Below are 14613 nucleotides of genomic sequence, written 5' to 3'. Positions count from 1 at the left end.
CCCACCTGCAGCTCATCCAGGCCATTTCCAGGGCTTTTCTGTGCAAGTGGCCTCTAGAGCCCCATGCTTAGGACTTTCCTAAAATCCCTCAAACAAGCAGCAGCGGACCCCATACGGCCTGATAAGAAGCCCCAGGCCTGGCACTAGCGGCAGCCTGCACTGGCTCATAGCTTGGCCTCTCCTGGGCACCTCCAAGCCCAGAACAAGTAGCAGCCAACTACGGTTTGCTGTGTAGCTCCTGCTGGGTGGCCCTGGGCAAGGCACTGGCACAGGCTGGCTTTGCAGCTCTCTGGAGGCCTCAGACACAGTGCACCTGGTGGTCAGACTCGACCACACCGGATTACCACCCTGCCACATCGACAAGTAACACACTCAAGGGGCACACTTGGTGAACCAAAGCTCCACTGAAGTAAATCCTGCTCCGTAGGGGTGTCTCCAGCACAGCAGCTCTTCGGCTGTAGTTGCAGCTGGTCCTCACAGTGGATTGGCCAGGGAGTCAATTCCTCCCAGTGATGCCAACAGCAACCAAGGCTCAACTACAACAGGACAGTGCACACGGCCCACACAGGGGAGCACCTAGAAGGCCCAGCTCAGGGGACTGGGGAGGCTGAGCCACTGGACCCTACAGGACACCCCCTACACAAAGCTACTCTACAAATTCCAGGAGACACAGCAGCTCTACCTAATACATAGAAACAAACACCTGGAAGCAGCCAAAATGTGGAGGTAAAGAAACATGTCACAAAGGAAAGAACAGGAGAAATCTCTAGAAGAGGAACTAAATGAAATAGATCCAAGCAAGCTAACAGATACAGAGTTCAGAATTTTGTTTATAAGGATGCTCAACCATATTAGTAAGAGTATTATGAAAACAACTGAGAAAATCGATGACATAATAAAGTACCAATTTGAAATGAAGGCTACACAAACTGAAATGAAGAATAATTTACAGGGAATCAACAGTAGAGTAGAGGACGCTGAGAATCAAATCAGCAATTTGGAACATAAGGAAACAAAAAATACCCAACCAGAAGAACAAAAAGAAAAAAGAATCCAGAAATATGAAGATAGTGTAAGGAGCCTCTGGGACAGCTTCAAGAGGCCCAACATTCATATTATTGGGGTGCCAGAAGGAGAGGAAAGAGACCAAGAAATTGAAAACCTATTTGAAAAAATAATTACAGAAAACTTCCCCTACCTGGGGAAAGAAATAGACTTACAAGTCCAGGAAGCACAGAGGGTCCCAAACAAGAGGAACCCAAAGAGGCTCACAGCAAGACACATCATAATTAAAATGCCAAAGGTTAAAGACAAAGAGAGAATCTTAAAAGCAGCAAGAGAAAAGCACTTAGTTACCTACAAGGGAGCACTCTTACAACTGTCAGCTGATTTCTCAACGGAAAGTTTGCAGGCCAGAAGGGAGTGGCAAGAAATATTCAAAGTGATGAAAAACATGGAACTACAACCAAGATTACTCTACCCAGCAAAGCTATCATTTAGAATTGAAGGTCAGATAAAGAGCTTCACAGATAAGAAAAAGCTAAAGGAGTTCATCACCACCAGACCAACACTACAGGAAATGTTGAAGGGTCTTCTTTAAGAAGAAACTAATGAACAAAACAATCTGATGAACTAAATAGATCCAGAGACTCTGACGCATGCAACAGACGATCATATTTCAGAGGGAAGAGGGAAGAGGGGTGGAGGGTGGGAAGAGATTAACCAAACAAGTTATATGCGTATATGCATAACCCATGGACACAGTCAATAATGGGTGAAGGCCTGGGGAGGGAGTGGGAGCGAGGTGGAGGGGCTCAATGGGGGGAAAACTGGAACACTTGTAATACTTTCAACAGTAAAGATAAATTAAAAAAAAAAAAAAACAAACTTCCATGTTTATTTTTCCAAAATTTTAATAAGATACAGAAGTTGGAATTTATCGATTCCTTTGTTGTCACTCATTAAAATAACCATGAGATTTTTTACTATTTTTCCAGTTAGTTATTTTAATTTGGAGCCTCCCAACTGGCCAACTGAAAGGGGTTTAAATATGGACCCTCAGACTGACACTCCCATGGCCGAATACCTCCACCGGGGAGCAGCTTCTTGACTTTAACCAGTTACGATTTTCCAAGTGAGTCACAAAGTGAAAATCTTGAGAACTGCTGTGTTAATGGTTTGCTCTGTGTTGTGTCTAGCTTCAGGACGTGTGGTACAGCCTACCGAGTTAAAAAGACGTGCTATATTCTTTTGCCAGTGTTTGATTTAGGATAGTTTTATCTCGTTTCTTTTTTCTTTCATTAGTCTAAAATATCGTTTTGTGGTCAGTAACCTCAGATTAGATTCAAAATGATAAAAAATGTGGAGTAATATGTATTATTACCCTAGTCCATTCTTGAAACAGTTTATAGAAATGTGACTATTATCTGCCTTTTGGGAGACCCCAGTGATGGGGGGGGCAAGCAATAAGAAAGGAGGGAGGAATAAATGGGAAACAAGGCCCCTGGGTGGTGTGTGTAGGCATCTGCAAAGAAAAAGCGACTCTCTAGGGAGGGTGGAGATAGAAGCGGCGTGGTGGGGGAGGGTAAGACTGAAAGCACTAGGGGATGGGGCTGTGGGGTGGGGGGAAGGGATGAGGAACCAGCCGAAGGCTGGGGTGCTCATATGGCCACACTGTTTTCCACTATGCTGGGCCGCAGGTACTCGTAGGGCATGTCCAGCTTTGCATTCCGGATCTCAATTTCCTTATCCAAGGCAGCCAGCTCCTCCCTGAACTTCTTCAGCAGAGCTTTGGGCTCAGGGCCTGAAAAATACTCCTCCTCATGCTGGCCCAGAGTCACCTGGGATAGAGAGAAAAAGGCAGCTGAGAGCCTTATGGTCCCCAGTTTGGAGTGCCACCCTGCCCCAGAGCTGCCCCCTTCCTCAGGGACCAAGGCACATGGCTCTCACCATAATGGGCTGACGTCTGCCCAGTTGCCAAGTGATGGACATCTGGAGAGAAGCCTGATGAAAGTTGGGCAGTGTTGCCATCACTGTCTCCAGTGTCACATCCTTGGTAGTCGGTGGGGGTATTCGCATCGTGCAGGGTGCATTAGGGACCCAAGCATACCAATCCAGCTAAGGAGGGGCAGATATCTAGATTCAATGTCTGCTAAGCATAAAAACCCCTTAGCCACCTGCACACAGCACACACCCCCCACTCCAGGTGCAAATGCCCACTGCCCTCCTATAATAAGTACCTGGCCCAGGTGGACGGAGGAGTGCTGGCCAGTGCAGGTGAAGATGCACATGGTGACAAAGCAGCAAAGCTGGTCCCGGGACTCTAAGGAGATGGGAAACCCTGCCAGGGGTAAGGAGAGTTAGAAGCTGTGAGGCCAGGAATAGAGGTGGAGCTCAGAGAGGCTGAGCAGGGAGAACGAGAGAGGGGGAAGGGGTGTCAAGGACTCTGAGGAACTATTGTGGGAATTGACGTGTGAGTTGGGGTGGAGGAAATGGAGAGATCTCCTGGGAGGGCCCCACTCAATGGGGTACAGGTATGGCTCACACTGGCTCACAAGAGTCAGTTATATTAAATGTTCAGGTATTCAGCAAGCTGGTTGACATCACAATGGTAGCTATGGTGAAAATATTTACACGATGGAAATGGGCAAATGCTACATATCAGGGCTCCCCCCCCCCCCCCCCAGAGAGCCAGTTACTAACATTTATGAGCAACCACTGGTCCCACTGGATCTGGGACCTAGAGGAGTACTTATTGCATAAGAATCTAAAAAAGGCCTTTGGGCATTTAATAGGGGTTGGACATGCTTCTGGAAGGTTTCAATAGAAGCAGGGAGGATTCTGGGGATGTTCCAAGGAAGACTCTCACACTGGAGGTCTCAGGGCAGGGGCTCAACTCACCTTGGTCCTGGGCCCCTAGCAGGCCAATTTCAGTGATCTCTCGACACCAGGTCTGCAGTTCAAGATCATCTTTCACCGCCTTGTCCGTCTTATAGTGAAGATTCACAATTCCCTCCACATAGCTGTCGGCCAAGGGGTTGGGCCAAGAGAGCCGAAGTTGACAGGGAGCCTCCAGGCCCTCTGCTAGTTGTCCACAGGGCCAGGCCGGGGCCCGCAGACCCCCAACACAAACTCTGCTGTTCTCCCAAGCCTCTCGCTGTCCACCCGCCCCCACCGGCCTGCCTTCCCCTTGCCTCACCGAGAGATGACTTCCCAGAGGCGCAGGGCATCCTGGGCGTAGTAAGAAGACTTAACTCCCAGAAGCCCCCGATCAGCCAGGTCATGAGGGGGACAAAATGACCTATAGGTTAAAGAGGCTCCAGCTCGCCTAAGCAGCTCCACGTGGCCTCCTCCACCGGTGCTCACCACCTGGGACACAAGGATGGACCGGGTCAGGCAATGCCACCTGCCTGGAGCCAGGGCCGGGGGAGCATGTGCTCCAGAACCCCCCTTCTCCCTTCATACCTGGTCAAAAATACCCAGGTCAGAGACCAGCCCTGCCCTGGCCCGCACGTTAATTTCCATGGTGTATCGCAGGTGGGGGATTATCAGCTGTAGGAAGAGAGCAGGGAAGGGCAAAGTCAGAAGAGAGCTGTGGCACGTCCTCAAAGGAAACTGCAGTTGAAGAGCAGGAAAGGTACCACCAGGTCTTCAGGAAAAGCAGAGGCATGAAGTTCAGTGGCCCCTCGACACCAAGAGTGTCCAGTTGATTTGTAATTCATTCCATAAACCATTGCCTTATTGCTGTATGATAGTGGAAAGAAATAACCCTCCTTTTCTTTTCATATAAGACTGTTCAAGCTCGCCCGGCAGGGGGTGGCTCAGAGGCTGAGCATCGACCTAGGATCCAGGAGATCATGGTTCGAGTCCCGGGCAGGGCACATGCCCGGGTTGCCGGCTCAATCCCCAGTCGGGGGCGTGCAGGAGGCGGCCGATCAATGACTCTCATCATTGATGTTTTTATCGCTCTCTCCCCCTCTCCCTTCCTCTCTCTGAAATCAATAAAGATATATTTTTTTAAAAAAAGACTGTTCAAGTTCTAGTTCAAAGTTTCTCAACCTTTTTTCATTATCACTCCTTTAAAGAGCCTTTTCAGATATTTTCCTCTTCTTACCCCCATGTAATTTTAATGCTACAAATATACTATATCTGTTATGTACTATGTGTATATATGTGCTTTATACATAAAACATTAAAAGTTGTTTGCACCCCAGAACTTTCCCACGGTCCTGGACCCCCTTTCACCGCCTGGGGCATAACTGCCTCCGTGGAGAATGCAGGCTCTAAGCCGCCTACCTCCAGAACCTCCTTGCCTACCCTTTCCCTTTTGTCCATTACAGTCACCTTCTTTCTGGTCTTCAAACATGCCAAGCTCATTCCTGCCCTGGGCCTTTGCACTGTTTTAAGCTCTTGCCTCTGCCCAGGACACTGTGCACCTTGATCATCTCATGGCTGGCTCCTCATAGTCTCCTTCTCTATGTCATCTCAGGGAGCCTTTCCTGACCACCCATCTGGACTCGACACCACATTACTCTGCTTCCATTCTCTGCATTGTGCTTATCATAGCTGATAGGTCATGATACCATCTTTACTGCCTGTTAGCCCTAAATAGAAATGAAAATCCCCAAAGGCCTTGCCTGGCTTGCTTAGCACAGGCATCTAGAATGGTTCTTGCCCCACTGGAGGCACCCACGAAGAAAAATTAGTAGGTAAATACTCGGTTCGAATTGTCTGTAAAAAAAAAGGGGGGGGGGGGCTTCTGTTGTGGACCTGAGCCCATCTAACTGGCCTGCATGTTATTATTTTAGAATCGGTCAAAACTGGCTGGAAAGGTGTCCTCTGTTATTTCCCTGGTCCTCTTTTGGGATGGAATCCTGTCACTCGTGTGTACTGTTTATGTGCCGTATGCTCATCTGTCTGTGCTTTATACACAGAGTACGACTTCTCACCTCCCACCCCACCCACCTTGCCAAGAAATCATTTTCACCTCCTTGGGAGGTGATGTCGCCCTGCTGAAAATGCAGAGAAGCCATGCTCACCCCCTTGCTCCCTTGTCTGTCATTGGTTGGCTTTCCCTGCACCCTGAGATGCCACAGAGAAGGTGCCTCCAGAGGCGGCACTGTGCCATGGGGCAGAGGGGCAGGCAGGAGAGAACGGGATAAGGTGTTACCTTAAAGATAGGATGTATCGATGGAAGGCATCTCATGGTGGCCACAGCGATAACCTCAGCCATCAAATGTCCCCTCAAAAGATGAGACTGCAGCTCGTGAAGCTGGAAGTCAGAGCTACGGACCCAGCATTTGGCCAGGAGCCAGGCCATCGGGGGATCCGTGGGCAGGAAAATTGGTGGTGGTGGGGATCCCACACGTGGCAACTGGAGCTGGAGCAAGGATACAGGGTGGGGAAGAGACGGATGAGTGCCAGGCGCCCAGCAGAGTCCCCTCCTTTGCATATTTAACCGCTGCCTTCTTCCCCAAATTTGCTTAGCTTTCTCCATCGCACTGCTGCTACTCCCAACAGCCGCTATCCCTCTCCAGCCTTTCCTACCCACTCAGCGCGTTAACCACACAAGCTGCTCTGCGCCGCCTTCTGCAGAAGCTGCTCTTCCACTACCTCCTTGGCTTCCACTTCCCCTTTCAGGCCCCTCAGTGTGGACAGGATTCAAACCCTCTGCTGCCTTTATCCCACACTTTTTCAGAAAGTTCAGCTTCTCTCTGATCTTTCAACACCACCCCTACTCAGCTCACTAAGTCTCCAGTTCTCAGCTAGTCACTAGGTAGAGGTAACAATTTGAGTGTCTCCCATTACCTCATAATTGGCCAGACAAAAGCCCACCCTAGCATCTTTTCCTCTATTTGTCCTATTTCTGCAGGCCTTGCCTGACTCTTCCTTTTCTCTTTCCTTGAACCCAGGCCCATTCAATTTTCCTCTGCATCCCACTCATCTTTCCTCTGCACCCCCACAGTTATTCCCCACAACTGATTCCATCACCCCCATCTTGGACAATTGCTGTAGCATATTACCCTAATAATCTCTGAATCTAGCATCTCCCTTTTCCAATCTATCCTAATCCAAAGGACACACAGAATGTGCCTACAGCATCTTTCACAACAGCCTACAGCAGCTTCCTGTGTCTATATTCCTTCATTTGGCATCACTGCCCATTGCAGCCTGGGCCCTCTCACCTCCTGTTAACCCCCACCACTCCAGCCCAGCTGTCCCCTGGTGATCTAACTTCTCACACTCAGCACACCTCAGCCTCTGCCCAGCCCATCTTCTCCTGGGGGGAGGTCCTGCTCCTCCCCCAAGGCTCGTGCCCACCCCACTTCCCGTGACTCCTCCCAGACTGTCCCCACTCTCAGGTGCTTCCTCAGTACTGGAGCGCATTTAGATTTTCCCAGCCTGTCTCGCCAGCGGGACTGCGCCTTTCTGGCTTTGCCCATGGCCGCCTTTGATGCCACCCCCAGTGCTTTAGCACCAGTGAATTCTCAGCGAATTTGAGTTGAGGGGCTGAGCTGAGAGGGCCAACCACGGGGAAGCAGGAATCCTCTCACCTGGATGGCCATGGGCAAGAGTTTTCCATCAGACTGCAGTTTCAGCATGACCAGAGGGGCAGCCAGGTGCTGCTGGCTGCACAAGATGACATTAGCCTTGATCCCATCCAGCAGGGAGAAGTCGGCTTCAAACAGTGTGCCTCCCTGGATGGGGGCAGAGGGCAAGGGCTATCAGCACAGGCCATCTTATTCCCACCCTGGCTCCTCAAAGGGAGAAGAAAAAGGGGGAAACTAACTCCATCACCCACTCCATGCTAGGTCCAAATCACATGCTTATGGCCTCACATAAGTCTTACACGCACTTGAATTAGCCCCAGGTTTATAAAAAAGGAAACATGATAAAAGAAGATGGGCGTCTTGCCTGAAATCACACAGTTTATAAACAGCAGAGCCAGGGTTCAAAACTCACCCTATAATCCATGAGTTTTCTCTCTCACTTGGTCTATGTTGACTCCTGAGTAGTAGCCCCACCCATGATCTGCTTCTCTTACCCACACTCCCTCAGATTCCTAGCACCAAGGCCCAGTTATTTCTTCATGTCACTCATCACACACTCGACCCCTCCTCCACAACATGCCTTTCTCATTCGAGAAGGAAGGCCATGTGGCTGCACACCTCCAGGATCACTCAAGATCTCTCCTGTAGAACTCCCTCTTGCCATCCGGTGGCAAGCTGGGCTCACAGTGGACCCCGAAGCGGCACAAGCACTGACCGCACTCCCATTCCACTGTGTGGCCTCCTTTGGGTTATCATGTCCATACCTGCAGCTCCTTCTCCAGCTGGGCCTGCAGCTCCTCCATCCCTGGAGGAAACACTAGGCGCGCAGGAAGTTGACTGGAGCGCCTTAGCAACATGGGGTTGGCCCCGTTGAGAAACTGGTACCCAAATAAGGCATCCTCCTTCCAGGAGTCCCGCACTTGCACTGGGGATGGCAGTTGTGGAGCACATTGTGAGATCTGAGTTCCTGGTTCTTCTAACCCCCACCAAACCATCCCCTCTTGACCCCAGTCTACCAGAGGGACCCAGACCTCAGGTCTCCCAGCCCTGGTTCCCTAGATTGGGTGGTAAGGGTCCTGGGAGAAGTACTGGGTTAGGGATACTGACCAGCCAGCTTGCTCTGGCCACACCAGAAAATCTTCTTGAAGTCATCCAGATCATTCCAGCAAGCAAGAACATTAAAAGAGTCTTTGACAGCGAGGTCGAGCAGCCTTGAGGTAAGGATAGGCAAAGCATTTGAGTGTTATTCTCAGTATCACACATCACAGGCACCCACCTTGAGCTAGCCCAGCCCTCTGCGGTCCATGGGACCCCCTGGCCTCCAGTGGACCAGGACACCTCCCTCCCTCTCATCCTGCCCCCATGGTTCTCACCCCTTGGCCAGTGAAGCCTCAAAGTCAATTTTCTTGTCCTCCAGAAACCTCTCATCTGTCGGAAGGTCACCTAAATTGGCCGCAGCCACATTCAGGATTAACCCATCCTTCCAGTTACCCCATCTGTGGTGCAGAAATGAAATCAGGCATTGATGTGAGGAAGGGCCCGGGACTCCCTGCGAGGTCAGGAGGAGTGGGGGCAGAGGTAGGGCTAACTTACTGGTACAGCTTCCTTCGGCCTTCCAGCTCCTCCTCCCTGTATTTCTTGAACTGGCCTTGAGGGTCGTCTGCCAACGTGCGGCCTACAAGTGCGGAGGAAGGCATGGACCATGGGGCTTCCCCTGAGGGCCTCCCCCCTGTCCCTGAAAGGGGTCCCTTCTCAGCCCACCCTTGCGGGGATGGGGGGAAGATCTGACCCTTCAGCCTCACACCCCTCCCAGGCTCCTTGTGGCTGCATGCAAACTCCAGCAGCCCACCTCCTCCGCCAGCCAAAAAGATCCAGCCCTCGGGTTCCTGCCCCCAGGTCCTGTTCCCTCTTCTCCTCTCCCCGACCCCCAGCGTCTCCTGTGCCGCAGAGGCCTCCTCACCAGTGCCCTCGGGTAGGGTCAGGACGCTGTTGCCCTCCACCCAGCGGTAACATGGGAACCTGAACTCGTCCCCACTGGCCCCGGGGCCCTGCACGGAGATCCAGTTGCAGAACCAGGCGTCGTTCTGTAAGAGGTGCCATTTGCGTATCTTCACGAACAGCAGCGGCCCCAGGTACTCCTTCACGTCCACCTCGAATTCCGTCTCCTGCAGGCGACAGGAGAGGCTCAGCGCCAATGCCGATGGCCGGAAGGGGTCTGGGACTGATCCCAGCTCCCGCGCAGGCCCCGCTGCGGGGCTTCTGGGGGAGCGGCGCAGAGGGGGCGCGCACAGGGCGTTTCCGCCGGCCCCTACCCGTCGCCGCGGCCCTCCGCCTGCGGTGAGGCGGCGGAGGGAAGACGCGCTCCTTCCTGCCCCCTTTCCGCGCTCTCGTCGCTGGTTGTACTAAGCGCTGAGCTGGGCGCCGGGCGTCGGCGCCGCGCCCTAGGCGAGCGCATGGTGGCGCCGGCAGATACGCCGGTGACCGGGCAGTGATAGCGGGGAGACCTGGGCGCCCCCACCACCATTTCCAAGGCGGTAGCGGCCCCCGCCCGCCCTGGGGGCAGGATTCCCGGAGGACATTCTGCCTGAGCGGAGACCTCTAGGTGTGAAGCGTTTAACCAGGGAGAGGGAGAGCGAGGAAGGGGTCGGAGGAGTGCGTGCGGGGCAGAGGAAGCGAGAGAGCGGAGGCTGAGCGAGGGCGCGCCCGGGTGCAGCGGCGCACGGAGCGGGAGGGAGAAGAGCGTGACCAGATGGCGAAGTCTCAAAGGTTAACCCGAGGGCTTTGAATCTGGTCCTGAGGACGAGCAGAAACCATTCAAATGTTTGACGGGGGAGGGGGTATTAAGGGTGGGAATGTATTTGGAAGAAGCTGTTCTGGCTGCAGAAGGGCAGGAGAGGAGACGGCCAAGTGACGTAGGTTCAAGGGGACACTGGTGGCCGCGGTTGGGTCGGACATCAGGAAACGGGTGCCGGAGACGTCGGGGAGACAGAACTGACAGCGCTTAGTTCTTGGTTAGAGGCGCACAGAGGGGCAGGCACGAGTGACACGGGGGAGGCTGCGGGAGAGGTGGGGCAGGGGGAGGGCCTCCCTTGGGCGTGTTCCTTTTGAGCGTCCGTGGGACAGACATCCGGATCTGGGGGTCTTGGAGAGAGCTGGCTGGGCGATGGAAACTTGGGGGTGGGAATTGCAGAAGAAAAAAGCAACAGGAGCCAGGGGTGAGTAACAGGTGGATGTGATGGGAGAGGGAAGCGGGTCAGGAAATTCTGCTCTCAGCTCCGAACCCCCACCCCCGATTCTCCCACCCCGCCCCGCCGAGGCGGTTTAGCCCCCGCAGAGGTTTGACATAGCTGCGTTTAAGAACAGAGGAAACGCGGGGCCGGGGGTGGCTCAGCGGTTGAGCACCGACCTGGGACCCAGGGGATCGCGGTTGGATTCCCGGTCAGGGGTTGCGGGCTCGATCCCCAGTGGGGGACGTGCAGGAGGCAGCCGGTCAATGACTCTCTCACCATTGGCGTTCCTACCTCTCTCCCCCACCCCTGAAATCAATAGAGATACACTTTTCTTAAAAAAAAAAAAAGAAAAAAAGAAAGAAAAGAAAAGAAAAAAAAGAAAAAAAATAGAGGAAACTTCCCTGACCGGGGCAGCTCAGCTGGTTAGAGCATGCCCTTGACACACCGAAGTTCCCTCTTCGATCCCCGGGCAGGACACATAGAAGAATCAATCATGCATAAGTTAGTGGAACGATAAAATCTCATTCAAGAAAAAAAATGGGGGGGTAGGGGGTACAGGAGACGCACGGCCGCTTCAGGCTCCCTGCAAAAAGAGAGGGCTCTGTGACCGCGGGCCGCCGCAGCATCCCTGCACGCGCAGGGGCCCGGCCCCCCATGAGCGCCCGCCGCGCGCCGCGCTCGGCCCCGCGGGCCCCGTCAGCAGCGGGCGCGTCTGGTCCCCGGGACTGACGGCCGCGGGGCTGGGGGCGCAGCCCCCCTCCGGCCAGCTCACCTTGCCCCGCCCCGGCCGCAGGCGCGTCCCGAGCTTGGCCTCCGCGTGCTGGCCGACCAGCCACAGCTGCACCTGGTTGTTGGAGCCCGCGTAGAACGAGGACCCGGTGGACACCCGGACGCGGTAGACGCCCATCTTCCAGAAAGACGTCCGTGCCGTCTGAGGGGGAGAAGAGCGGGCGCGCCTAATAACCCGGCCCGGGACCCCACCCCCGACAGCCTCGCGGGGGCCGGGGGCGTGGATGGATGGCTCGGCCCCAGCTCAAGAAGGCGGGGCCCCGGCCGGGTACCGGGTGCAAACACTATCTCTGAGGGAGGAGGGGGGAATGGGGAAGCAGAAGAGGATTTGGGCAGAAAACGTGCAAGAAGGAATTAGCCCAGCAGGCAGATGGTGCGTGGCCGGGAAGCCCCTCCATCTAAACGCACGCACACGCGCGCACACGCACCCTCGCTGGCCGCGCAGGGCGGCCCACCCCCGCCAGCGGTCATGCCTAGGGTCGTAGGGGCGGATGGTGAAGTCAGGAGGCCTGGTCTGCAGCAGCGTTTGAGGAAGGAACATTCGGGCCACCAGATTAATTTGGCCAGATTCGAACACTTGGTGTCTATTCCCCGCGCAAGGCTCCGGGGCTCGTTCCTCTCTAGCGCACATGGCCTGGCCTCTCTGCTGCCTGCAGGTTGAAAATACAAAATTTCTGTCATTCAGAGCTCTCGCTAACCCACCTGCCCTCCTCCGCGACACTCCGCTGCGCCCCGCCCTCCTCCCCGGCCTCTCCACTTTGGGCTGCAGCCCTGTGTTTTCCAGAACCCACCATGTCGTTTGTCTGCAGTCTTTGCTCCTGGAAAATTCTACTTAGCCTTCTAAACCCTGGTTAGACCCCAGTTTTTCAGAAAAGTCTTCCCTGGCCATTCCACCCTGCCCCACTGCCCTCGCCAGGGCTAATCGGCTTTCCTCTCTACTGTTCCCACCCTGTGCATGCTTCTGTTATTGCGCACTTAATACTACAGTAGTTTGTTTGCATGTCCATACCCCCTACCAAGGGGAGCTCCTCTCCAGCACGAATTACTCACTTTTGTTTCCCCTGGAGGTAGCACCGTATCAGGCTCACGGGGGTCAACGTTTGCTGAAACACTGAACTGAACGATCAGTTATAAATAAGTCCTTTCCTTGGAGGGACAAAGGCAAAGGACTCTCAGACAATGCAAATAATAAGAGGACAGTAAAAGTCTGGTAGCGCCATGGTGTGGAGCACTATTAGCCTGGTGAAACAAATGGAGCCGATGGAAAATGTCTGTAACACATATTTTGTTGTTTGATGATTGTTTTTTATTTGTTTATTTGATTGTTTGTTTCTGCGGGAAGTTCATTCACTTGATTCAAAGTTCACAAAGTACTAAGTGATATTCACTAGTGTTCCCCTCCCTCTTGACCCCAAGCCACCCAGTAAGTGCAGGCCTGTCCTTTCTGTCGTTTGTCTGTACGTGGTAGAGAACTTTACATACTGTTCTGCGCCTGGTTATGTCATGTTGCAACATAAATCTGGAGGTCCTTACACATCAATATTCAAAGAGCTTCTTGTTCTTCAGGTTGCCATTGTTTAGCTTTGCTTTTTCTTTAATCCTCGCTGGAGGATATGTTTTACTGGCTCCAGGGAGAGAAACATTGATTGGTTGCCTCTTGCACATGCCCTGACCGGGGACTGAACCCAAAACCTGGGTGTGTGCCCTGACAGGAAAGGGAACTCATCACCTTTTGGTGTACCGGATGACGCTTGAACCAACTGAGCCACCCGTCTAGGGCAGGTTGCCATTGTTTTGATAAAGCGTGATAGGCTCTACCAGTTTCTCACATGTGGACATTTAGTTTGTTTGCAATATTTTGTAACTATAAAAAAATTGCTGAAAAAATCACCTGGTGTATACATCATTTTTCATAAGTAAGTATATCTGTAGTACAAAATCCTAGAAATGGAACTTCTGGGCCAAAAGCTTCTGTAACCTGGCAGAAATTGCTTAACTGCCCTCCGTAGAAGTTGGACCGATTTACACTCCCATCAGTGAGTCCACTGATGTATGAGAATGCCCTTTCTCCCTCGCTCTTGCCAATAGTGTGTTGATAATCATTTTTATATTAGTCAATCTGATAGGTGTAAAATGGTCCCTTAGTAGAATTTTAATTGCATCTCTCTTGTTATGAGTAAAGTTGAGCATCTTCATATTGTAGGACCCATTTTATTTCCTTTTCTGTGAATTGGCTGTTCCATTTTCTATTGGATTTTGGAGTTTTTCTTATTGATTTGTAGAAACTACTTATATTAGGAAAATTAGCCCTTTTCTGGCTCTATCACTACTGAAAGAGTCCCAGTAGCAACGATAGTACTTTTTACCTGTATTAACTTCTTAGAGCCAAGATACTGGTCTATAATATTATTCTCCCCTAAAAGAAACCTGGGCTCCTTAGAGGGTAGCTAACTCCCTTCCTTAGGACAGGTAAAACTCAGGACAAGCCTGGAATGTGTCATTGTTGCTGAAACAGTAAAGATGTTCTCAAGAAAGTCACAAACAATTCGCATAGGGCAAGATGTCCAATTTGAGGAGCTCCCACTGGCTGCATTGCGACTTTTTGAGACACAAAAACTAAATAATAAATGGGGTTAATTGAAATAAATAAGAGTATCGGTTAGTAATCCAAAAATCAATTGGTTAATTGGTTGCAATTAACAAAAAAATTTAATTCAAAATGGCTCAAAAAATAAGGAAAAGTTATTATCTCAGAAAAGAAGAAGCCCGTAGGATAGGTTGGCTTTCGAGTTGTTTGTTCCTTGGCTCAACAGCATCATCAAGAACCCAGGGTTTGTTTGTTTTTCTGTCTTTCCATCCTTCATGTGTTAGCTCCTGAGTGAATTACTTCCTTAGCAAAATGCCTGCTACCACTCCAGTAATCCCATACAGACATAGCAACATGCACTGGGAAGAGAAGGACCATTTCTTCCAGAGTCTCCTTTCTGAGAGCAGGGGAAGCTTTCCCAGAAATCATCCAGCAGCTTCCCCTTAGCTATCTTTGG

At 52.0% G+C, this 14613-nt stretch overlaps 1 protein-coding gene across 1 annotated transcript; it reads right to left on the bottom strand.

Moving 5' to 3' along the window:
* Positions 1 to 1869: 1869 nt before the first annotated feature.
* On the bottom strand, positions 1870 to 11861 carry ALOX15 (arachidonate 15-lipoxygenase). The gene is made up of 14 exons (XM_081161412.1): positions 11553 to 11861; positions 9511 to 9715; positions 9144 to 9225; positions 8924 to 9046; positions 8658 to 8761; positions 8315 to 8475; positions 7554 to 7697; positions 6170 to 6379; positions 4465 to 4551; positions 4199 to 4368; positions 3901 to 4022; positions 3240 to 3340; positions 2950 to 3117; positions 1870 to 2840 (listed from the first exon to the last, which is right to left on the bottom strand). The coding sequence occupies exons 1-14, from the start codon at positions 11685 to 11687 to the stop codon at positions 2661 to 2663; spliced, it is 1992 nt and encodes a 663-aa protein (XP_081017538.1). The 5' UTR covers positions 11688 to 11861; the 3' UTR covers positions 1870 to 2660.
* Between the last annotated feature and the right edge of the window lie 2752 nt (positions 11862 to 14613).

This window comes from Miniopterus schreibersii, assembly GCF_964146895.1.
Source record: "Miniopterus schreibersii genome assembly, chromosome: 16".
Taxonomy (NCBI): Eukaryota; Metazoa; Chordata; class Mammalia; order Chiroptera; family Miniopteridae; genus Miniopterus; species Miniopterus schreibersii.
This window is presented reverse-complemented; position numbering and strand designations above follow the sequence as displayed.